This window comes from Carassius auratus, unplaced genomic scaffold (genome assembly GCF_003368295.1).
Source record: "Carassius auratus strain Wakin unplaced genomic scaffold, ASM336829v1 scaf_tig00036308, whole genome shotgun sequence".
Lineage (NCBI taxonomy): Eukaryota > Metazoa > Chordata > Actinopteri > Cypriniformes > Cyprinidae > Carassius > Carassius auratus.
In genome coordinates this window covers 92,700-119,746 of record NW_020526299.1, presented here as the reverse complement: position 1 = coordinate 119,746, position 27,047 = coordinate 92,700, and the positions used below count along the sequence as shown (strand labels likewise).

The 27,047-nt window shown below is 37.9% G+C and overlaps 1 protein-coding gene across 1 annotated transcript; it reads left to right on the top strand.

Annotated features, from left to right (window-relative positions):
- Positions 1-9,193: 9,193 nt before the first annotated feature.
- LOC113082488 (uncharacterized) lies at positions 9,194-14,735 on the top strand. Its single transcript, XM_026254121.1, has 7 exons — positions 9,194-9,512; positions 11,515-11,820; positions 12,059-12,361; positions 12,575-12,877; positions 13,180-13,233; positions 13,371-13,406; positions 13,589-14,735. Exons 1-7 carry the CDS (start codon positions 9,227-9,229, stop codon positions 13,612-13,614), a joined length of 1,314 nt encoding a protein of 437 aa, XP_026109906.1. The 5' UTR covers positions 9,194-9,226; the 3' UTR covers positions 13,615-14,735.
- The last annotated feature ends 12,312 nt before the right edge of the window (positions 14,736-27,047 follow it).

The window sequence follows — 27,047 nt, the reverse complement described above, 5'->3', positions numbered from 1 at the left end:
CTGAGATCTAAATTAATCATATTCCTGATTAATTATGCAAATTCCCTATATATCATTTGAGTTAATTACTACGTAAAACTCATTGTTGTTACACCTTATACATTCTTTCTTGGACTGGTTGAATTCAGTAATTTAGTCCAGTAAGAATGGACTATGACTTAATTGTTTTATCTCAAACAATAGGCATCTTGCAAGGTTGCAAGTGCGCGTGAAGGCAGCATTATTGAAAACAGGCATAGCTTTAGCAACATTAGAGAGTGCCAAGCAGCTCTTTCAGAAAGGAAATTTGAAAATCAAACGTATATACTTTGTCTGGAGCTGACATTCGCGCACAAAGCACTGGTATTGATCCATAAACATACAGAGGACATCACCAATTTTTTTTGATAATGAAATTTAACCAAAGTGTCCTCAGCGACACATATGGAGGGAGTCAGTAGAGACTCCTATGTTCATTTGTGCCTCTCAAAACACAAAACACAACACATTGTATATCTCCAGCAGTTACAGTAAGAAAACAGTAATGGCGAACTGCTGCTTTTCACTCAGGGCTGTGTCTATGCTAATAGGGCAGAGAGGGTCACAAATGGGTGGGGATTTCTCCATACGATGATGTGTATGTGGGGAGAAATTTGGAATCATGTGTTCAGAAAGATGGTTAATGATTTATTGGAATTATAAAAATAATTTATAATACAACCCAGTATTAAATACAACCCAGCATTCTGTAAAATGTGGATAAACCCAACGATTGGGTTGTTTTTAATCCAGCATTTGTGCTACTACCCAGAAGATTAAGATAAACATTTAATCCAACCACTGGGTCAAAAGAACCCAAAAGTTTATTTCAGTATGCATTTAAAACCCAAATTCAAGTAATCAAGTGAACAACTTTATTATACATACTGTATAAACAATCAACACTGCAGAGCACTCCAAATAAATATCTAAATGAAGGATAGCCACAGATGTCACACCCATAAACTGTTCTCTAAACATCCAATTAGAGATGGGAAGTCCAGGGGCCAAAAAGTAAAAGTCCTGCCATATTTTTGTTCCACCCATGAACTCAGCAGCCAATTTCATCAGAGGAGGAACCAAGTCATTCCTTCCAAGTCACAAACGAGTCTTGAGTCAAGTCCCAAGTCCTCAAAGAGTAAAAGTTAATGAGATAATTAAGTGACTAATTAAATGATGATTGTGCATTAATGATTAACACCTGCTGTTATTAAGAATTACAGAGGATCAAATGTTGGTGTTTTATGTACCCTATACCAAGGGTACAAAAGCTGTACCCTCAGGAAATAAAGTACATAATTGTACCTTTAGGGGTACAATAGCTTGTCACTGGGGCTGTACCCTCAAGGGTACAAATTTGTACCCTTGTGATTTCTACCTTGAGAGACCAGTTTTGTACAGAGGTGGGAAGTCCAGTGGCCAAAGAGTAAAAGTCCAGCAGCCGATTTCACCAGAGGAACCAAGTCTTTCCTTCCAAGTTACAAACGACTCTCAAGTTAAATCCCAAGTCCTCAAAGAGTTAAAGTTGATTGTGCATTAGTGATTAACACCTGCTGTTATTGAGAATTACAGAGGATCAGATGTTGATGTTTTATTGGTTAAAATGATGCCACCATCATGGAGATCAGTGTTTGGTTTAGTTGTGCTAGATCTTTCTCTGTAGCTCTGCATGGGTTGTTGTGGAGAAGACAGAACTGTGACATATGCAGAACATATGGTCACAATGAGCTGGTTTAACATTATCTCAGATTTTTTTTCCTTATAACATGTTTAGGTTTTAAATAATTCCAGTGAAACTAAAGCATGCACACACAAAAAAAGCATTGCTCTCATATTTACAGGGCATTAATTTTTTATTTGTAACACATATCAACGTTTGCACTCCAGTGCTTTTTAGACACACACACAGATATCAAGAACCAGCATATGAATCTCTACAATGGTGAAAATCAACAAAATGCTTCATGATGCAATACATGAATTACTCCCATAATGCACTGCAGTATGAATAATAATTTTCACCACTGTTGAGGATCACATGATAAATGTTCATGGCTAAATGCCTAATTCCAAAACGTGTTATTTTTTCCTTAATATTGAAGCATTATTATGGTTGCATTTGCATAATGAGTTTTCTCTCTTTTTTGTGAAAGTGTCATACAGTTAAGTGTGGTGACCCATACTCAGAATTCATTCTCTGCATTTAACCCATTCAAAGTGCACAGACAGAGCAGTAAATACAGGGCAGTTCTTTCTAAGAACTAAGCCACAAACTCTTTTTGATGACTCTACACTCATCAAAAGCATAAATCACCTGCTAGATCAAGAGTTGCATCAGTGTTGCGCAAATGTTTGCTGCAAAACAATAATGCAATTGTTTAGAAGCAAATTTATAAAACCTGAGAGCTCAACTGAAGCAAATACTCACCACAATTATGGTGGCAAAGTTTTTTTTTCCTTTCAATTGATTTCATCCAAGGCTGTGCTTAAAGTCAGTTGTAGTTCTTGTGTTTCTCTTTTCTTCAGTGATGTTCATCAGAAATGCATCTTCATTTAATTAGTCTCTTAATTATCTCATTAACTTTAACTCTTTGAGGACTTGGGACTTGACTCAAGACTCGTTTGTGACTTGGAAGGAATGACTTGGTTCCTCCTCTGATGAAATCACCTGCCAAGTTCATGGGTGGAGCAAAAATATGGCAGGACTTTTACTCTTTGGCCCCTGGACTACCCAAATCTGCATCCAATGCATATGACAAACAACTGGACACACTTCAGAAGTTTCGAAGTCATCATCTGACTGGTTGAATTCTACAGGATTTTTGGGAGTGAGTCGCCTTCTTTCCCAGACAGCAACATAGTGTTGGCCCAGATCCGGCCCACATCTGGCCCGCATGAAATCCATGTGGGCCAGACCTGGGCCGAAACTGCTTGCTGTCTGGGTATACTCTGCCTGGAAACAAAGCCATTGTGACACCAATCCTCCTTATGGATGAAGAAAGCTCTTGCGTTCACAACTGTGACATTGAGTGCTTAGCAGGATTAACTAAATGTTGGATTTTTTAATAGTATGTGAAGTTCGAGGAATAAACTCTTTAAAATATATGTCCAAGAGTTGTACTTGCCAGTCTAATATTTTAGAAACACTGACATTTACATTTTCACATTCCACATGACGCTGAGCAGAATGAACTGTGATTGGTTGCTTTACATGTCAGATAGATGGCCTCTGGGCGGTCCTTGGCCAATGATGGCTGCATGTAGTCCAGACCTTCTGCTGTTTGTCTGAATCTCTCACTATTCACGGTTAATTGAATGATGTCTGCTTCTTCTGGGTCTGATATCATAAACCAGCACAACAACAGTAGCCAGACCCACCAGAGCAGAGAGAGCCAATCGGATCACAACTTCAGTAGAATCACAGCAGAAGGCATAGTCTGCAAGGAGAAAACAAGACAGAAATGGGATTGTGCATCCACTTCCTTCCCCTCACCAGCTCACTCAGAATGGTCAGTAGTATAATATTTAGTCACACTTTATTTTAGGGTCCAATTCTCACTATCAACTAACCATTAACTATGACCTTTGCCTCAATTAACTACTTATTTGCTGCTTATTAATAGTTTATAAGGTAGTTGTTAAGTTTAGGTTATTGGGTAGGATTATGGATGTTATGCATTATATGTACTTTATAAGCACTAATAAACAGACAATATGTTAATAATAGACATGCTAATAAGAAACTAGTTATTAGTGTGAATTGAATTTAATATTTTGTTCTACATGAATGCAAGAGATATTGACATTCATGTTTGGTCTCGGGTCGACTGGTACAATGGTCTCAATCTTACAAGAACTAGACTTAAGGGTAATACAGACCCTAACAGATTAGAAATAAGTTAATTAGCGTAGAGGGTGTGTCATTTTCCAGTGTCGTTCATGCAAATTACCATCAGTCCCCAAAGGTGTAAAGTCTACTTGATCAATTCAAATTCTAATTGTTGTCTTGGACTGAGTACTTGTTGCACGGAGATGTTGCAAGAAGATCAGGGCCATATGGCCATATGAGCCCATAGAGTGGAGTGTGTCCATACACTCCATATGTATTTTCCTGAAGTCAGGTATGCATCTTTTACTCTTAGATATAATTTTGAGAATTTGATGTCTTGTGTTCATTTGATTTGATATCTCTGGATTGGCTATGTAATTGGCATAAAACATATTTACCTGACTGATAATGAATTGTCACATTTGAATTGATTCCGTTTACTCTGAAATTATTAGATTATGTTGAATCCATAACACCACTAGGTTAGTAATGGGCTAGAATTATGTTTTAGAGCTCCGACACACTGCATCAGTCAATGCATACTGTAGTGGAGGCTATAATGGGTTTTCCATTTAACAACAGTGTGTAGTTGACCAACCTAAATGTGGGTCAGCTTCAGCCTCTTATAATATTATTCTTATAAAGGATACTGTATGTGAGAAATCACAGCATTATTATATCAAGTTACTTAGAGGAAGTTAAGTTAGTCAACTTGGTTCTATGGTAATGGTCACGATGTCTGGTAAGATATAGTCTTATGGGGACTAAATAATGTATACTAGAAAGAGCAAAGTATGGCACGGGCCATCTAGAGTATTATTCAGTTGCCTCCATGTCCAAAGACTGACGAGTTTGTGAGTATGAGATCCATTTACCAGCCAGTACGAGACTCAATGCGTTATAGGGATAAGATTCGATAACATTAAAGAGTTAAAAGAATCAATACTTTAAAATAGTTTTTTAAGCTTGAAGGCAGCAATGGATCTCATCTCCAGTCCTCGAGACGTACTGCTCTGCACATTCATGGAGTTCATGGCATCTCTCCTAACGATCTGATGATCTAAATCAGGTGTTTTAAATAAGGAAGCCATACAAATCTGCAGTGGCATGGGTTCAGTAGGAATGGAGTTGAGAAACAATGGTTTAGCAAAGTGACAGTTGAAATAGGGTCACACTAAAACAGTGAATGTTGGGTTCCCTTTCAAGGGAACTTTGAACTGCATCTTCTGGGAGTTGCTAGAGGACGCAGTGTCTCGTTCCCTACTCAGGAAACCATGGTTACATAAGCAACCTGAGACGTTCCCTTTCAAGGGAACTTCGAACTGCGTCCTCTAGCGACCCCTGGAGGACGCAGTGTCTCGTTCCCTACTCAGGGAACCATGGTTACATAAGTAAATTGATCTGCATTCTCAAAATTATAAATAATTTTGTTAGTTTGCAGTATTAAGAATAAATACAATATGCCACAATATGTAGGTGATTCATACGTTAATTCTCTACTCACCATAGACAGTAACATTGAATCTGTATTCAGTCTCTGTTTTGCCGCTGATTGTTATCAGATAGAGTCCAGCATGTTCAGCTGTGGTGTTTGTGATGGTCAGAGATCCAGTCTTTTTGTCTATTTCCAGTCTGTCTCTGAATCTCCCGTCAGGAAGATCATATGTGTTGAAGCTTCCAGCCTCTACATTGATTTGAGCTATTAAAGACTTTTCAGCTCCAAACTTCCACATTAGAAGATCCTCTTTCTTAATTTCAATATTAGTTTGTAACGTAACAGAATGTCCATCCATCACGGATATCATCTGCATGGCATCACAAAACACTGGAAAACAGAGACAGTTTGGCACAATTAATGCATTGTTAAAGTAAAATAAGTTGTAATTTTGAAATGAACACAAACTTTAAGAATTTAAATGTCCTAACTCTGTATGCGAGATCACAGACCTGAATCTGGATTTCACAGTGATATTCGATATAACTCGAACTGGAACAGCATGTCTTTTACTTACCAGCCAGATGCCAAAAGCACAAAGAGCAAAAAACAAATGAGAGAAACATTTCCTTCAACAGATCAGGGGTCTGAAATCGTATCACTAAAGAAATCTGCAATGTTGAACCTCGTCTGTGGTTTAGAGTAAATCCGTAAAGAGAAAATCTAGTCTGTTCGAGATTAAAACTGTCTGAGACTCACTGTAGTGAGAGACTGTGCTGCTTTTTGTGTGCTTTGGAGCTGTTACTTTTTCTTTTTACCACAGTCTGTGTTGTCACAGCTTGTGTGCGGATGCAGCATGGACAAAACATTTTTTGGACTAGACTTTGAAATATTAAGTCTAAGAATAGGCCTACATGCTCAAATGCTACTGTTTAGGATTATCTCCAAACTGGAAACTTAAAATAATAATAATAATAATAATAATAATCATTTGTAATTTAAACTCTCAGGAAAAAAGGTACAGAAGCTGTCACTGTGGCGGTACCTTTTCAAAAGGTACACTTATGTACCTTTTGTACCTTTTACAGTAGGTACTAATATGCAACTTTAAGACACCAATATGGACTGTGTTAGGTACAAATTGTATACTTTTCAAAAGGTACTGTGCCAGTGTCAGCTTTTTGTACTTGTTCTTTTTTCTGAGATTACACTATTTTGCCATATGAAGTTTTATATAATATGGTACTGCATGTTATTCAACATGTTACTTTTTTTCTTTATACTTTAATTATGGTTTTCTGTTTGGACCTACCAGAGCAAACCACTATTCTGTGCACATGTAAAGTTGTCAAACCTCAGCAGGTTTCATTTTGACACAAAACAAGCTGTTCACAGAACAAACTGCTTTGTGCATTTACGAACATTCTTTTTTTCAAAGTGCCTATAAGCAGAATTGATTTATGCTCCTAAACCCAATTTTGTCCCAGGTTTTCAAGCATAAAAGGTGTCCACATAAACAATCATGATAAGTGTAATGTCATCAGCAGGAAATAGGAAGGCTGAATCATGTAAACCTTTTTTTTTCATTCTCCATGTACCACTCTTTCACAGTTTGAGTCTTGATTAATCTTGGTTTTGCCATCCTGGAATAGCCATGATTCATCTTCTGACAGGATTGTTTAAGAATTTAGAAGTTATACACGCTAATAAATAGGGTTAAAAAGTACTGTTGTCAATCATATAGAGTAGACATAACCTATCAAAACAGCATTAATCGTCCAGTCATACACTTTCAAGTAGCACTATCTGCCTATTTAATTCCATACAGGGTCTTTACTTTGACAGTGTGTTTATCGTTGTTACATGTTAGGTGTCACTTATCCCTTAGGTGGCAATAGAGTGCTGTGGTTATGTCATGTGTTTTTTTTTTTTGTTTTTTTTTTGGCTAGTGTGAGTTGTCAAGTTGTGTTGCTGTTAAAAATGCTGAGCCGTGAAACAGATTTCTTTACTGTAGTCATCCTTTTCAGATCATAATACTGCATTTGTTTAGCCTTCTTTGGCAATAACCCGACAGGCTGCGCGTGATTTTCAGCAAACAGTTTTCAGTCAGTACAATCACGTGGTGATGGGGGAAACGACGCTTGAAAAAGATTCGAATCAATTGAACCAAATGCTGCGCAAAATGATTCACTGTTTCGAAACGCCACACAGGTGACTCCTGGTCGGAACAGAGTAAATGCAACAAAAACACCGGCAAGATATGCATAAAAAAAAAAAAAAAAAAAAAACTTTTACAAACCCATTACAAAGGTTTTAGTGAGCTATAAGTATAATCTATCGAATGCTTAACTAATCATCTAATTAATTATTAAGTGTATTTATAATATACATCCTTTTATCAACTTGAGGGTTTTGTTTGTTCTATGAATAGCTCAGAGCCATATAGGCAACTTAAGAGACTTTAAAGTAGGCTACTATTATTGCTTTTTTTATGATCAGAAACAAAACCATAGACATGGCTCTGGAGGACAATGATCGCCCCCCAGTGGCGAGTCGTTGTTGTTGTTGTTGTTGTTTTGTTTTTATGTTGTTTTCTTTTAATCGAAGAAATTATAGAACAATTAAAGTCCACATAGACCAGAAAGACGAATAATCTTAATCGTTAGACAGCATTTGAGAGAAGTAATAATAATAATAATAATAATAATAATAATAATAATAATAATAATAATAATAATAATAAAACATACATAATCAACTAAACGTTCAAGAGATTTTGCTTCTTCCCTAAGACAAAACCAAGGACTACAGCAGGGGAACTACTCAAGAAAAATCCTCCACGAAATCTAACATTACGTCATTCTTTTTGTTCTTGATTTGCATTAGAGACTTTTTCAAAGATTCCAAACTTTTCGAAACTGTTATGACGTAACGAAGCCTCGTTTACTGAAAACAGGTGACTTTGACAGATTACACACGTTCGGAATCTGAATCACTGTTTTGAAACAAACGATTCATTCAGCACTAGTTTCGAATACGATCAGGAACGACACAGACGACAGAGAGGATTAATATAAACCACCGATTATAGGTTTATTAAAACACGGTTTTTAAGAAATCGACAGACGTATGGAGAATGTTTCCTTGTTCGTTGTGTTTTTGTTCTTGAACGGTAAGAGAGTCTATGTGATTCGCACAACACATTAGGTTTAATTTAAAAAGCATATATTTTTTCTATTAATAGTAAAAAATAAAAAAAATCTTTTATTTTTATTTTTTATTGAGGTTTTAAGACCTGAAATGGCTGTGGTATATATATATATATATATATATATATATATATATATATATATATATATATATATATATATATATATATATGATTGAAGAACAAATTATGTTATATATACAGAAGAATAAAAAATGGATTTAAAGGGATAGTTCACCCATAAAGGAAAATTCTTTCTTCATTAATTCTTTGTTCTGCTGGACAGAAAGAAAGATATTTGGAATAATGTTAATATCTAAACAGATCTTGGGTCCCATTCACTTCCATTGTATAGTTCTTTCCTACTACGGAGGTGAATAGGATTCAAGATCTGCTTGGTTACAAACAGTCTTCAAAATATCTTCCTCTGTGTTCGGCAGAATAAAGCAATTTATACAGGTTCGGAATAACTCGAGGGGGAATAAATGATGTAGAAATGACCCGTTCCCTTTGTTTTTGTGGTTCATTAGTTTGCTATAGCTACTGATTGATTAATTTTGTTTAGCTGATTTTTTCATAGTATCCTTTGTAACTACAAATATATATATATATATATATATATATATATATATATATATATATATATATATATATATATATATATATATATATATATATATATGTATGTTTGATTTCAGGTGTGTTTGGTGATACAGTCTGTGAGTCGGTGTCAGTGATGGAGGGAGATTCTGTCACTCTACACACCAGTCTTACTGAAGTAGAGAAAGGACTTGTGATAGACTGGAGGTTTGGACCAAACAACATTCTCATAGCTAGAGTCAATAGCGTAGCTAATACAGCAAATGTGTATACTGATGTTATTGGTGAGAGTTTCAGAGGCAGACTGCACATAAACCAGCAGATTGGAGATCTCAACATCACGAACATCAGAAAAGAACATTCTGGGCTTTACAAATTAAGCATCCATGGCAAAAACATAGACATGTTATACAATGTCAGTGGTGAGTATGTCAGTTTTTTTTTTTTTTTTGAGTCTGATAATTTAATTTCACATTCACTCCCCCACCTACAATTCCTTCCAGTTCTGAGATTTGAAACCGCAACCTTTGGGTTACAAGTCTGACTCTCTAACCATTAGGCCACAACTGCCCCTACTTCAACATGAAATTAAGTGTATAAGCAATACCTGAGATTATCATTGCCATATATCTTGAAAACCAGAACATTCAAACTGTCAACTCACTATGGATTAACAAGTTTATCCTATGATTGTTTTCTCAGTAATGCCAAAATGGTGTAATAATATTTATGAATTTGATTATGTACTTTTCTGTTTCGATGCGAGCCCACCTACTCGCTCTTCGGTTTGGCTGTGGTTTTTGATTGTACTTGTATGGTGCCCATAAGATGACTTGCTCTGATTACTTAGGTTCGTCATGGCCACGACATCATAACTCGTGGGAACGTCATATTATGTTGTGGTCACGAGATCATTTTGTCCATAGCAATCCGGGATTCCATCTCTGATAATTCAGGGTTGCTATGGTCACACAGGTTTGTTTACTAAGTAAACTCGTGGCCACGAGAAAAAAAAAAACATGTCGTTCCCTCAACATAAGAAGTAAAAGCCACGAGAAATGGATGTTGTTCCCTCAACATAGCATCTCGAGGCCACAACATAAGGATGTCGTTACCTCGACAAAATGATCTCGTGGCCACGACATAATATGACGTTCCCACGAGTTAATATGACATTCCCACAAATTAAAGGTCCCCTTCTTCGTGATTCCATGTTTTAAACTTTAGTTAGTGTGTAATGTTGTTGTTAGAGTATAAATAATATCAGTAAAATTCAAAAGCTCAAAGTTCAATGCCAAGCGAGATTTGATTTAACAGAATTCGCCTACAAAAAACGACCCGTTTGGACTACATCCCTCTAGTTCCTGCAGTAATGACATCACTAAAACAGTTTTTTGACTAACCTCCACCCACATGAATTCACAAAAAGGGGGGCGTGGCCTTGTTGCACTCCGACGGAGAAGAAGGAAGAGTTGTGTTTGTCGCCATGTCGTTGAAACACCGTTATTTTCATCTCTGAGTCCAATCATCTTTGTTTGGGCTTCCCAGGGATGCTGTACTTGGAGATTAATGGTTACAATTTATGTTTAACTCGGTTCCGAAAAAATTATAATCCTCATGTAAAACTATGTGCAGCACATTTTGCTGAGGACAGCTTGCTGAGGACAACTTTCTCAATCAGTTTAATGCCGGATTCGCACAAAGATTATTCCTGAAAGATGGAGCAGTTCCTTCTTTGTCTGGAGAAGGCGTTGTTTATGGACCACAACCGGTAAGTGTATTTTATTATTTAAGTTGGTGCGTTTAACAGTTTCTGTAATTTATTACACAAAGGGCAATGCTGTTTAGCTTTATTAACTAGATGTTAGGGCTGTGCAAAAAAACGAATGCGATGTTCATGCGCATCTCGTCAGTAAAAATGCTCCAGTGATTATAAATACATCTCCAGCATGTGTGTTCTAGTCCAATCGCGTTTCCAGGAGGGCAGCGTGCGCTCAGCTGCTGTCGAATCACAACACAGGAACCGCTGGCCCAATCAGAACTCGTTACGTATTTCTGAAGGAGGGACTTTATAAAACAAGGAAGACATCAGCCCGTTTTTATGACAGTGAAAACAGCGGTATACAGATAGGTGAACTGTGTGAAAAATACTGTGTTTTTTTACACGCGAAACATGAACACATGTTATATTGCACACTGTAAACACAATCAAAGCTTTAAAAAAGCGCGTAAAACGGGACCTTTAATATCTCCTGGCCACGACATATCACGTTCCCACAAGTAATTATGTCGTGGCCATGACAAAACTAAGTAAACCGAACAAGTCACCTCACAGCACCGTATACTTGAGTAGCAGTCTCAGTTTTGTCTATTTTTAGACCGATGAGTTTGATCTCTGAGTAACTGTTCTTGCATTTCCTCCAGTGGTATCTGATAAAAGAGACGGGCTTGAGATTGTGCAAGTCATGAAGGGAGATTATGTCATTCTACACACCGATGCTGCTGAAATACAGAAATATCATCTGATACAGTGGATGTTTGGAAACACTGTGATATGTTCATTTAACAAAACGTACCAAGTTCCGCCAATCTTAAACAAAGTAGAGGTGGATCGTGACACTGGATCCCTCAAAATCAAGAGCATTAGAACGGAACAGTGTGGGACTTATAACCTACAGATGATCAGCAGCACTCACACCATACAGAAGAGATTCAATATTACTATTTTTGGTGAGTACTTGAAGAATTAAAAATCACAGATTCATTCATTGCATTTCATCCATGCAATGCACGTTCTCTGGAGGACATTGGCATTTTGTTTATCTCAGGGGTGGTGCCCACACTTGTTTTAAATTTAATAACCGTCTCGTATAGTAAATAAGTCCTGTAATTGGTAAACATGGGGAAAAATGCTTTCATCTCCTTTACATATTACAGTTCTGTTCTCTATTTGTGTTCGGTGACTCAGATGAGGTGAAGCCCATATCAGCGATGGAGGGAGATTCAGTCACTCTAAACTCTGATACTAAAATATATGATGAGATACAGTTTGAATATGACGACTCTATCATAGCAGCAATCAATAGAGCTTCCCAAAACTTGTCTACATATGATGTTCCTGATGGGAGATTCAGAGACAGACTGAAGCTGGACAATCAAACTGGATCTCTGATCATCATAGACATCAACACTCAACACACTGGACTCTATCATCTACACATCTTCAACAGCAGACACACTGTACACAAGAGTTTCGTAGTTAATGTCTGCAGTAAGTATTTCAAATGTATTACAGTATTATATGCAGATACTATTTAAATAACCACATTACTGTACATTTTAACTCTTAAAATGCATAGACTGTATGTATTTGTGGCATGGTGTCATTGAGACAATGTACAAATGGCATTTTAATTAGACAAAAATCTCTTGAGTATATGTTAATGTTTTCCATTCATGTCATATGTGCTTGGTTCTGTAACAGATGCAGTGAAATACGTAACAGTGAAAGTGGGAGAATCTTTTACTCTAGACACTGGTCTTACTGATATACAGGAGTATGGTCAACTGCTGTGGAGGTTTGGAGATAATGACACTCTCGTATCTAAAACCAATGGAACAGATCCGCTCTTTTCTATACCTGAGAGATTCAAAGACAGAATCCTTTATCATGAAAATGGATCTCTCACCATCAAAGATACTAGATTTGAACACGCTGGGTCTTATCGCATAGAAATCAGCAGCAGCAGAAAAACCTTACTCAAGAGATTCAGTGTTCTTGTCACTGGTGAGTATTGATATTATTTACAAATCAAATTAATTAATTATAAAAGAAAAAAATAATTCCACACTTTTTAATTTATCAGATTACTTTCTATACTACTTGAGTTCTAACTAAAATAAGCCTTGTATTCGCATTAACACACAGCAATACAAAAGATGAAAACAGTGAAGAAGAAAACCCTAATATTTTTATGTGAAGTTACATTAGAGGCTGGAATGCTCATTTATAATTGGTCTTCAGCATTATCAAATTCATATTTTTAGTCTGAGTTCAGTGTGTTCACACTAATGTCTGTCTCTCTTTAGCTTCTACAGTATCAGACCTTGAACACCCAGGCTCTATAGCAGCAATGGTTTTTGGTATTGTTCTGGTTATAACTTTGGGTTGCATCATCTTTTGCAAAATATCTAAAAAGGGCAAGTATCATCTACAGATAGTATAGCAAAAGGAAAACACCGTTATTTTACAACTGTGTCTGAATATTTTTTAATTGCAGAATGGAATAGAATCCCACAAAGGGCTGGCCAACAAGGTAAGATACTTACATTAATGATCTTAATTTCACATTTGTCTCTTTTCACTGTGCTGGCAACATGTATATTTCAAACACATCTTGCTCAGTGACAGATACCAGATGTGCTTGTGTTCTGTCATTTTAAATTACAATCTTTGCATTCTGTGAATCATTGTGTGTTTTTTTTTTATTTTTTACAGGAAAAAACAGAAGTCACTTGATCTGAGAGGATCCCAGCAAGATCACTTTGCAGCTATTATAACATAATTTATATGTTCTAATAATCTTGCTCTTTTCATATACCTCAGAACAAAACATTTGTTTGTCAGTTGTCCAAACTTTAAGTTTTAACTCAGGGGGTATTCCAGAAAGGAAGTTGTGTGACATACCTCAGAAAAGCTTTCTCAGAGTAAACATAACCTCAACTTTCAGTTCCTTTTTATTATTTTATATATATTTTTTGGAACATTACATACTCTAAGTAGCCATAAAAACTTAAACATTCTCTATTAAAAAAAAAAAAAAACCTTTTAATCTTGTGCCAAGTTTGATTCTCTGAAGTATGAGCAGCATTTTGTTCCACTAAAAGGAGTTCCCTAAAATAATTCTCTGTTCTCAAATGTGGGTACTTCTGCTGGCATTTATAGGAACTATGAAAATACTTCTCCAGTGTGAAAGCCTCTATTACATGCATGTTTTTTCCTCTTTGCCTTAATTTGTAATCTGCATATAATTTATGCTTCAATTCATAGTTTTTATTACTGTAGTTGAGCTTGGAATTCAGAGTTTAAAAACAAATATGTATAAGAAGAATAGGAAAATACCAGAACCAAAAACTGTTAAAGGGGTCATCGGATGCCACATGCACTTTTACAAGTTGTTTGAACTGAAATGTGTGTTGGCAGTGTGTAAAAAAACAACAAACCTTTAATGATAAAAATTGACCCACTGTTTTTTTTTTATCTCTTCAAATGTTTTCCCCAGTCTGTGTGACATCATTAAACATGCCCCTCCCACAATAGTTTGATTGACGGTAACATTTCAGCACAGACTGCACTGGTGTCTTATCTTACACCCGCCCTGAGTGACTGTCATCAGTCCACCATTGTTTCACCACCGGAGCAGATGAACTGTAGACAAGAATGACTCCTAAGCGATCGAGTTATTGTAAACTATTTAAGTTCTTGTTTCTGTTCCATAAAATCAAAAAGTATTTGTCTAAAACCTCTTGTGGTTTCTTTTGATTAGCCTACTTTAGGCTATTTTCATCTTTCAAATTGTCAAAAAGTAGTAAAGTCTATGCCAAACTACCTATTTTATGTAACTTTACAATAGCTAGATCAGACAAATTTCACCTCTTTAAGGGTGTAGAGTGAAAATTTGATATCATCAAAGTGTTTTGTTTTCAGAATGATGAAGACTGAGAACTATAGCTGCCCAAAATAGAAAAAGGAAAAAGTCCCCCAGACCAATAGATTTGGCCTAAGCCCCAAATGTTTTCTCAGAGGAACATCAATTTACTCTTAAAGTCCTCGGACATTTTTGGGGCACCTGAGACGCTTGTAGTTTTCTTTGTTTTTTAAGACCTATTCTAGCAGTCAGCATCAAGTGTCATATAATCATTATAAACAGGAGAATTTGATATTTCAGTTTAGTTAAAGTCCAAAAGAATTAATTTCCAGAATAAATAATAATAATAATAATAATAATAATAATAGACGCAAGCAACAATTGGCTGTTTTTATTTATCTATATTTTTACTGTGTGCTCAAAGTGTGTTTTTTTTTCTTTTTTTTTTTTTTTAGAAAGTTGTACACTCTACCTACTGTGAACATTAAAAAGGTTAAAAAACTATTTAATGAAAACAATTGCACAAATTGTCTTCTGCAGCAAAAAGATTCACAAACTACACACAAAATGATTGAGAAATATACAGAGTGCAAAAGAAAAATTGTGCATATTATCTTTATGAACTATATAAGAATTATTTACATAATTTAAATGATCGATCCGCTGGCTGTACTCTGCGCCGGAATCGATTTTAAATACACAAGACATAAATTCCAGTGCTTTATCCAGTATGTACTGCTCTTTCATCCTTGTTTTTGGATTGTTTTATTTCAAAGTACTCAGTCGTGTGTTTTTCTGGGATTTTTCAGAGAGTTCTCGCATTCAAATGTGTTATTTTGTGTTAGTTTTCATGCACGCACGACAGACTTTACTTACACTTTGAGGTTTTCAAATTTCCATTAAAAATCCTAATTGGTGGTTCAAAGACCAAAACCGATATTTTTTGGTTGACTATGGGACAATTTGAACCAATCTGAGCACGGGGGTGGGACTAAGCATCAACAATAGTTTCTGTTTGGCTCAGAGGAACGAAATGCACTGTTCCCTTTCGAGGGAACTTCGAACTGCGTCCTCTAGGGGGCGCTTTGGGGGGAGGAACACTTCGTCGTGACCCGTGTCTGAAGCATACATTGAAAAAAACACCAACTTGTTGGCCGGCGACAGCCTCCGATGTCACTACCGGCACGACTATAAATCAGCACCGGGAGAGCACGTCATTATCTTCTTCATCTTCAACTCACTGTTTTGTTTGAAGCGTGCATCTGAAAGAACCGGTAAGGGCGCGATGTCTTTGAGGAGGCAATCTGCGTGCATTGTGAGCGTTTTTTCAATGGAAAAAGCTCCGCTCTAGTTCGTCTCTCTTCTGATAAAAAAAAGGCAAGCCATCTGCTTCCCGCGGTTCAGGATCTGTCCATGCTAAGGCGGGGAAGAAAATTAGCTCGTGAGAATACAGGTGGATCTGTCTGAATGGTTTAAAGAGGGACTTTCCCTTTCGCGATCGTAAAAAAAAAAAAAAAAAGGGGCGGTGGACGAGAGAGAGCCTTGGGAGGATGATGTTATATCTTTAACACTTTCTCATACTGAGGTTAGTGCTCTGCTGGGTTTTTACCCAGGAAAAGTAGGAGATATTTGAGGATGGTGAAGAAGCTAAGGCTTAGCCTTCTCAATTCTCCTGCCCTGCGTATGTAGAGCTGTTGGAGGTTTTTGAGCGAAAATTACCTTTTGACCATAGCCCTCCAGCTCAGGTGAGCCTTTCATTTGTAGCATGATCTCCATACAGAGATTAAAAATAAATGAAAGATGCCTTTTTCTTCTCGCATCCATCGGTTTCGGCATTAAAGTAATCTGCCGACATCGAGGTGATGCGCGAAAGCGGCTAGGAGGAAATGCCCCCTGTAGAAAGAGCTAAAAAATGTATAAATAATTTATAAATTTTTATCTGTGAAAATGTTTTCTTTCTGGGGGGGAAACCTCCTCTCTTAATATTCCTCCTTGCCATCTAAGCCCCTTCAGAAAATAATCTCGCTTAAATGGCAAGGCATACGCAGTAGCAGGTCAGGCTGTGGCTTTATTACACACAATGCTGCTGCTTCAAGCATATCAGACTGATCTGCTAAGAGACCTGGATAGAGGCAGGGGCCTTTTTCTGATCAGGTAGCTGAGCTGCGTCGCACCACGGATCTCTCTCCATGCTACCAAGCAAGCCGCCTCCACCATGGGCAGGACTATGGCGGCCATGGTGGCAGCAGAGAGACATCTGTGGATGAACAGACATTGGGAGGAAAGAAAATGCTTTCTGCTCGATGCTCAGGTTTCGCCTTCTGAACTTTTCGGTATTTCTGTTGAGACGGCGATTTGAGAAGTTCAGGGAGACGAAGGCACGCTCTGCTGCTTTCAGATCCTTCGTTCCATGAAGGTCCAGGTCTGAGCCTGAACAACATAGGGGTCCTGGTCTGTCTCGATCTGAGGATCAAAGACGGGCACATAAGGCTAGTGTCGCAACTCGCGCTCCTTCCCCACCTGCGGGCAAGGGTTAGAGGAATCGTGGTTCATGAGGAGGTAAGCAGAACCTAAGTCGTATGATCTATACGAGGCAGCGTTCTCATCTGAATCGTAATGATAACGAGGTATCTACTCGTTCCCTTTGGGGATTTTTAACTTCTGCTTTTATCCTCCCCTTCCTAATTCCCATGTAACCACCAGCTCTCCACCTGATCGAGGTTAGGTGGAAACCTCTCACATAACAGTCTACTATGCTGGACCTATAATGTTTTTATGGTTCTATGTCCATAGCAACCACTTGACTGATGGTCCAGACTAAAAGGAGGCACCCCTTGAGCAGGGCTCTGGCGTAGGAGGGTCGGTGAGTAAATGTAACCCTCTCTGTATATACTTGTGTATTTAATTGCTGGTGGTTACGTGTCTACTAATAAACTCTGTGAGTTTCCTTTGCAGTGCTCAGTTACAATGTTTAGTAAACATTCGCCAGCAGCAGCCATCCGGCTTCATGTTCTGGTATTAAGTGGCTGAGATCACAGGTTTCTGAGGGAGCTTCCTTGATCATCAGGCCTGGCACGGCACTGCAGGGAATTTCATGGATGTCTGGCCAGGTCACCCCGAGGGGTCTCCTGGCCGCTTAGGGGTGCTGTCACAGGGAAGTGGAGTTGGTAGTTACAGAAGCCTTCTTGTATATGCTGCCTCAGCTGATGCTCCCCTCGCCCGAGGTTTGAAAAATTGAGCTTGCCTCTCCCGTGAGATTCAGCACCTCTGCAATGCTTAGGAACCTTTAAGTACACATGCTAAGCTTTGTGTACTTTCTCAAAACCACATGGTGGTCAGTGTGCACGTGAACACTTGGCGCACTTTCTAAAAATCCACAAATGGTAAGTTTGCACGCAAGACTCTGCAAACTTTCTGAAATCTTGTATGATACGGGTTATGCGCTCCGCTTCGTTCCCTTTCTTGAGATGTTTAGACCTTGGTTCCTTGGACTCCATTCAGCCAGTGTGTATTTGTTTATACACCTCAAGCATCGCTTCCCTCAACATGAGGGGCTATTTGGGTGATTCCCGTGGTAATTTAGCAGCGCTCCGCTTTTTCCAAAAAAGGGTCACCTATGAGTGCACTACTCTGAGCTCTGAGTTCTCCTCTCGTATGAGACAGAGTTCTCTGTTTTTTCCCCAGAGCGCTCCAGTATTGTTTCCTTAGAACGAGTTGATGACTCTCAATCATACTGTTTTGAGATGCAACATTCCATCTATGAGCTGCTCTATCAGAGTGCCACGAGAGCCCCTCCTTAGCACAGTATTTGAAAATCCATGCTATGGTAAGTGTGCATGTGTAGTCTTTGCACACTTTCTGAAATCCACACTGTGGTAAGTTTGCACGCTAGTATTCTGCGTTCTTTCTAAAATCCTATATGGTGATGGCTTCGTGCGGTTGCTTCGTGCCCTTTCTTGAGTTGGTAAAAGCCCCGTTCATCTTGGGTGCCACTCCACCTATGTGTCCTCGGATACCTATCTAAACAGGTTGTTGCTACTAGAGAACTGTTGAGACAGCTCTTTTAGCAAGCTTATGCGTAAGCTAGCGGTAGCCCCTGTGTGACAGCCAAGACTTGGTACAAATGCTAGGTTCTTACCCGTATCCCTTTAAATGAATCTTTCCTGATTCCAACCCTTCAGCTCTACCCTGGGCCGAGGCCCTAACAATTGAGTTGGGTATGTAGCTTAGGCCTTTTGGCCGTAAGGGGTACTGTCACAGACAGCCATCTAAACGTCACAGGGGCAACTCCCATGGAAATGGAAGAGTTGGTACTTAGTCCTCGCCATGATTCTGGCCTGCATTCCCCTCAGCATGGCGGCGTGGGTATACTGTTGCCCAAAGCACCCCCTAGAGGACGCAGTTCAAAGTTCCCTCGAAAGGGAACGGTCTCAGGTTACGTATGTAACCATGGTTCCCTGAGTAGGGAACGAGACACGGCGTCCTCTAGCTGTCTGCCATGCTTCGGACGCAAGCTTCAGACGAAGAAGATAATGACGTGCTCTTCCGGTGCTGATTTATAGCCGCGCCGGTAGTGAGGTCGGAAGCTGTTGCCGTGTTTGGTGTTTTTTCAATGTATGCTTCAGACACGGGTCACAACGAGGTGTCCCCCCCCCCCCCCAAAACGCCTCCTAGAGGACGCAGTATTTCGTTCCCTACTCAGGGAACCATGGTTACATACGTAACCTGAGACCGGTTTCAATGTTGTCAAAATGTGATGACGTAATCACGTACACTATGGAGCCTCTGAATATCCAAATAAGACAAGTGAGATATCTCCGAAAAGCGGAGAATCTTCGCTTTACGATACTTTTCAACAGAGCATTCAGATAGCATTACCGGTTCAAAAACACATTATTTTCCACATAATGTACGTTATTTTTCTAATCTATGCCCTGCCTTCTGAAACACGTACATTTTGATAAGGTTCATCTCTCTGAAAAGCGAGGTGTGCTCTGATTGGCCAGCTTGCCAGCGCATTGTGATTGGCCTAATACCTCAAGCGTGTGATGGAAATGGTACGCCTCTTAAAATATTGTGATGCCCTATCTGGCCGGAGTGACAAATGTCACTCTAATACACTAAGTGTATATTGACCTCTTTTGGAAGGCCAAACAAATTAGTTTCACTTTCACAGTGAGAAACACACAGCGTCTATACGACATGGCGGTGGCAACAACAATACTACAACGAGAATAAAAGGTAGGCTTTCTTCTTTGCGTGAACATTTGGGTGGCATTATGCAAATCTTCCCACACAGTGACGTAGAAATGTTAGAAAGAGTCTTAACTTTTATAAAGAATATCTCTTTGGATTTGAGACTTTAGTCTTTGCAACTTTACAAATCTTACAAATATTTACAAATGCACCAAGAGCTTGTAACACTCCAATGAGAATTTGAAAATTTGAAATCACATCATATGCCTCCTTTAAAGGGATACTCCTCCCCAAAATGAAAAATGTGGTTATTAAATCACTCACCCTCATTTCATTTCAAATCATTAAGAGCTTAGTTCGTCTTCAGAACACAATTTAAGATATTTTGGATGAAAACAGGGAGGCCTGTGGCTGTCCCATAGACTGCCAAGTAAGTAACACTGTCAAGGTCAAGAAAAAGTCATCGTCAGAATACTCCATCAGACGTGCAATCTGGGTTATATGAAGTGACGGGAACACTTTTTATAAGTGAAAAAAAAAAACATCACTGTATGCTGTGTATGCTCTTCTGCATCATCCGTGCCACAAGGATGTGCTGTTTTCTTTCAAATCAAAGCTAAATACACGTAGAAACTGCGTATACTTGTGGCTTGGTTGATACAGAACAAGCGGTTCACGTGCTATTGGAATTAAAATGAAAAACGAAAAAGACCATCCATTTTTTAATTCAGAGAGAACGCGACTCCGTGAAAGACGGGTGAAAGCGTGTGCTGGAGAAGTGCATGCAGATCAGAGGCGCCCAGTAAATGAAGATGAAAATAACCCACAAATTTAGGATTTTTTTTTATCACTCTATGCTTTACTCTGGCTTAATATTATCATTAAAATTGCGTTTTGATTGATAAAAATTCCTGCATTTTAATAAGTGCTTCATTAAAGAAATTTCAGGGCTCTTTATAGGTCATTATACTAACATCTGCAACATTTTCATTGGAAAGATAGTTTTACAGGGTTATAAGAAATAACCTGAGAATAACAATAAATGTAATTTATAATAAAATAAAAAGTTATTTTTAGGTTATTTTAAAAATAACCACCATGCAATGTTCTGGGAAGGAAATTTTATTGTTACAAAAAATAACCTAAAAAGAACGTTCCCCTATTGTTAGTATTTGGTTCCCAAAAAAAAACAAAAAACAAACGGGAACCAAAAACTAATGTAAGGGAAACATTCTGTGTTTGCTGGGAATGATGTTTTTATGTGAACAACCAGGTTTGAATCCACTTTTTGCTGAAGTCAGTTTTCTCTTTTTTTGCCATCACATATAGAATTTATTTTCAATAAAATAATCAAAATGTTTTATGAAGGAGACAGACAGGAAGGAAGCATCAAGGTGTGTGCATGTGTGTTTGTGTATGAATATAATTACTTTATTAATTATATTATTTAAGAATATAATTCCTTAAACGGGGGGTCTGTTTCATAAAAGATGCTAAGAGAAGTGGGGATTAAAGTCCAAAACCTGACTTGAAATATCCTAACAAATCAATCGGTTTCATAAACCACCATTTAAGTTCAGGCAATCTCACTAAATCTCACATCTTGTCTCTGCTGCATTACTGATTTTAGAGATAAATAGACATCTTTTGCAGTGCGGTTTATCGTAGCCTGGCATATGTGGGCAGAGTTATTGTCAATATTCTCTGCCAACAAATTATTTATATATTATTATTACTTCAATATTTTTATTTTTAGATACACAGCAATAGTTTGTAGTTTACAGTAATATCTATGTATAAAAGTGTTTTATAATTTCTATTCCCCGTCTCCAGTTCACTCAAGCGTTTGAAGATGAAAAGTCACTTGGAGCGCATTGTGTTCTGGGAAACAGTATCCCATGTGTCTTCAGATGCATCTACATCAAATTTCAGCAAATGTAGCAGGTAATCGGGAATTCCATGCATACAGAACATTCTCTTAATATTCACAGTATACACGCAGCATACTGCAATCTAATAGGAGTTGTATAGTAGTATGCCATTCCAAACACATATTCTGGACTGATTTCAGTGTACTTAAGTTATATTTAGCAGATTCTGGTAAATATAGTAGGTCATCCGGGTATTTCATGCATACAGAAAATGTGCACACTATGCACAGCATACATACTGGATACTGCAGAAATATTATGAGTAGTATGATAGTATTGCATTTTGAACACAGCTCTAAATATCAAACAGATATTTACTACACCCCAAGTAAGCAAGCCTCACCTACCAGATGTTTTGTGCTTCTATAGTTGAAACTTGGCAGCTACAAAAATGCCAAGAAAGCAGAAAACATCACTTATATTTTTTAGTTTTTCACTGTACAACAGAATGTATGTCGGAAGAGCCAGCTGATAACCCGAATTGTTCTCCATTTATCTTCTGTAGTCACGTTTGAACTCTTGAGTCTCCATTAGATCTAGTGTCTCTGTGAAATCGTTCCTGTCATCATTTGTGTTCCTGTAGCTCAGTTGGTAGAGCATTGCCTTATCAAGCGTTGGGGGTTCGATTCCCTGGGAACACATGATAGGTAAAAATTGAAAGCCTGAATTTAAATTTAATCATTTAGCAGACGCTTTTATTGCAAGCGATTTACAAATGAGAACAATAGAAGCAGTCAGGTCAACAAGAGAACAACAACAGTATAAAAGTGCCATGACAAGTCTAAGTTAGAGACAGAACTGAGTACAGAACCCATAGCCAGGTTTTTTATTTTATTTTATTTATTTTTTTTAAATGAGAAGACAAGAAATGAAGGAAAAGTGCAAGTATTAGTTGGTTAAGTGCTGGCGAAAAAGATGAGTCTTTAGATGTTTCTTGAAAATGAGTAAAGACTCAGCTGTAAGAATTAAGATTGGGAGGTCATTCCACCAGCTGGGCACAGTCTAGGAAAAGGTCTGTGAGAGTGATTTTCAACTTCTTTGGGATTGCACCACAAGGCATCGTTCACTTGCAGAGCGCAAACTTCTGGAGGGCACATAGGATTTAACCAGTGAGTTTAGGCATGTTGGTGCCATGCCAGTGGTCATCTTGTAGGCAAGCATCAGTACCTTGAATTTGATGCGAGCGGCTACTGTTAGCCAGTTTAACCTGATGAGGAGAGGCATTCTGGATTAAATTGCAGAGGCTTGACACTACATGCAGGAAGGCCTGCCAGGAGAGCATTACAATAGTCCAGTCTGAAGAGAACAAGAGCTTGGACAAGAAGTTGGATGGCTTGCTCTGACAGAAAGGGTCTAATCTTCCTAATGTTGTATAAGCCAAATCTGCAGGACCGGGTCATTTTAGCAATAAGCTTAACTGATGATCCATCACAACTCCTAAGTTTCTGGCTGTCCTCGAAGGAGTAATGGTTGAAGGACCCAGCTGTATAGAGAAGTTGTGATGAAGCAATGGGTTAGCTGGAATCACCAGGAGTTTTGTCTTCGAAAGGTTAAGCTGAAGGTGATGGTCACTCATCCAGCTAGGCTGAAATGCGAGCAGCTACCGTCAGTTCATCTGGTTGGAATGAGAAGTAGAGTTGTGTGTCATCAGCGTAGCAGTGATAAGAAAAGCCATGCTTCTGAATGACAGATCCTAATGATGTCATGTAGATGGAGAAGAGAAGTGGTCCAAGTACTGAGCCTTGAGGAACCCCAGTAGCAAGGTGTTGTGACTTAGAAACATCACCCCTCCAAGACACACTGAAGGATCTGTCAGAGAGGTAGGACTTAACCAACAGGAGTGCGGTTCCAGAGAAGCCCATCTTTCTGAGAGGTGGACAGAATAATCTGGTCATTAACGGTGTCAAAAGCAGCAGACAGGTCCAGTAAGATGAGTACTGAGGATTTTGAAGCTGCTCTTGCTGGCTTCAGTAACAGAGCAGAGCAGTCTCAGTTGAGTGGCCACTTTTGAAGCCAGATTGGTTGCTGTCCAGGAGGTTGTTCTGTACAAGGAACATAGAAAGCTGGTTGAACACAGCTTGCTCAAGTGTCTTTGCAATGAATGGAAGAAGGGATACCGGTCTGTAGTTTTCAAGAAGTTTCCAAAAATCCTCTATTCTGTGGTGTCATTATGATTATTTAACTGCTTCCGATCGAGACGTAGCATCCCAAACTCAAAACATGTTTGATATTTACAACTCTTTATTCGGCCTATGACGTGATACCCGCGATAGCCAATTGAGAGTGAGCAAGTGTCACCTACTGGATTCGGTGTGCTTCTATAGCTGAAACAAAAATACCACGAAAACAGAGTACATCACTCATATGTTTTATTTATACTCGGTTTTTCACTGTGAAACAGAAAGCACCTCAGCTGGCAAAGTTTGATTGTTCTCCTTTTGTATTTTGTTCCCTAGTCAAGATTGATTTCGCAAGTCTCCATGGGATTTTTTTCCTCCAATGATTTTTAAATCGGTTTAGAGTTGACATTCGTAGTGTGTGGACGGCCTAACGCCTGTTCCACATATACTCCATCTGCAGTGCGTCATGTATGTTGTGCTGAAGCAGCACGGACTCATTGTGCTTTCACACAGGACGCGTTTGCAGTCCGCTACTGATCCGCGTCGATTTAAGCCACAAAAAACAACATTTGTCCATTATTTTGATATCAAAGCATGTAAAAATAAATAAATAACATATCAATAAAGTTTTTCACCATTGTGATACTCTTTCATCACAGTACAGTAACAATCTTTCATAGACATATTTAAATTAAAATATAAACAACGTATTACTCATGCATTTGACTGCTAGGTTTTTATAATAAGTTGCTGAAACAAGCTGCAACACATTTAAAAACAACATTGGCCCACTTTTCTTGTTAGGATATCACAAACATTTAAAATTAAAACTCACCACAGACAGAAACAGTCGACTCTCGTGCCTTTTGCATTTAAATCTTTATTACACGTAATCCAACGGGTCTTAAATAACTTTGTTTTTCTGCCTCTATAAAAGTGCATATATAATGTAGCCTTGCTTCTCTAAATTTGCTCTTTTTCTTGTTTTAAATCAAGCCAAAACTCATGTGTTGCGTGTGAAACATGGCTTTAATTAGTATACATTTATTGTGAAATGACTGCATTTCCGTGTCAATCTATGTTCATTTTTACCGCAAACAATGCGGTGTCACTTTAATTCAGCGCATGCAGCACAGCAAAAATAGACTCGATACGTAAACGATCGCCGCACTGCTGCAGACGCACCGGTCCTGGAACGCACTGACGGACCGCAACCGCGTGCAGTGTGAACGCTGGAATCCGTTAACATGGGTGTGTAAAGAATTACGCAACGCATACGCACCGCAGACGGAGTATGTGTGAAACGGGCGTTAATCAGGAGTGTCAAACTGTCCAGCAGAATTTAGCTTCAACCCTAATTAAATCTCATTATGCAAGTGAAAGCACCTTTATCCTTTGACAGTAATTCATTCATTGTAGAGTTACAGATTTAAAAACATCTTAAATTAGACTTGTGTCTGAGGAGTTGTAATATAAATAGGTCAGTCACATGGCATTATGACTCAAATGTCATGCTCCACAAAGACAAAATGCCATATCAGCTGCATCTGAGCCAAATAAAGTTGTTGAAAATTTAAGCTGTCGAAAATGACACTTTTTAAATTTAATTTTGCTTCACATTTGAGCCAAACTCATCTGTCACACAACAAGTTACATTAAAACTAATGCTTTGAGAAAATGTTCAGATACTGTGATGTGCCTATGTTGCTGAAAAATTTTGTTTTCATTATAGTAAAAATATACAGTCAAATATATAATCATAGCATTGTAACTTAGTTAATGGGGGTAAAATACTGTTAACCATTGAACAAAAGCATGGTAATAGAACAATTACAAATGAAAATCATACAGTAAAATATGCAAAGATATTATCTGAAATATATAGATTTTCAGACAAAAACTTAAAATAAAAGGTTTAATATCAAGATTTTATTTCTTAGAAATGACTTCTGCTTCTCTGGAAATAACTGCTTTTTTTATCTGCAGTGCAGTGTAAAAACATTGCATAACAAAGAGGACACTGACAATGTGCCAACAGACAAGACAGTAGCTTTTCATATGAAACAAAGTCTCAGCTTTCAAAATATATAAACTTTTTAAAGTTTACAGTAATTTTACCTGTGTGATTTTGCCAATTAAGACATGTTCCTGGATTATCATCTTTTGATAATACTGTCCAAAAATATAGACTTATCCAAATCCTTACCCCTAAACTTAACCCAACCCATAATTTATTCCTAAAATCAGTGGGAAATGATAGCTGATTAACAAGAGTGTAAAAGCACCTAACCCTGATCATAAGCCTAAAACAGATATTTACTGAAAGGCAATCTCTTAGTTTTGATTGGTTGATTGGAATGTTGTTCCAGGATCAACAAAGATATTGATCCGGAACATGTGGTATTTGGTGAAATCATGCTCACCCATTATTAACTTTAGCTGCTAGAGCATCAAAGTGCCTAGAAAAGTAGTAGAACAAAAGGACATATTTGCAGAACAACAGTAAAATTCCAATTCTAATATTTATGGCCATCTTAATTTCTTTGCTTTTCAAATGTTAAATCATCAAGCTTTTATTCTGGTAGAAAGCCAAAGGGAGACCAAAAGTTTATCTTTTGTTGATGACAGATTTCTGTCATCTATTGCGTTTTCAAATCATTTTAAAAGTGACTCAAACAAAGTGCACTTGAGGAAAGTTTGTGTGACACAGTATTTTAGAAAAATTGAATTAAATTACAGTCTTTACAATTGATGGTCACGGCTTCTTATTGTGTTCTTATAGTCAATGATGCATTGCTAGAATTCATAAAGTTAGCAGTCAACTTTTTACTTGCATTTTGCCCAGATATTTCTTGGACATACAGGTCAAAACTAAAAGACTGAAAAATTGATTGCTGTTTAAAGTGATCTCACAGCTTGATTCTGCACTGTGTGACGAAGTTTGATCATCTTCTAGTGACAACCCCTGCATACACCACTTCATCCTCTTTAACATTCTGTAAAAAATAAACCACAAGAAATAATATCAATAAAGAAAAAACATTTGAAACATGAACAATTCA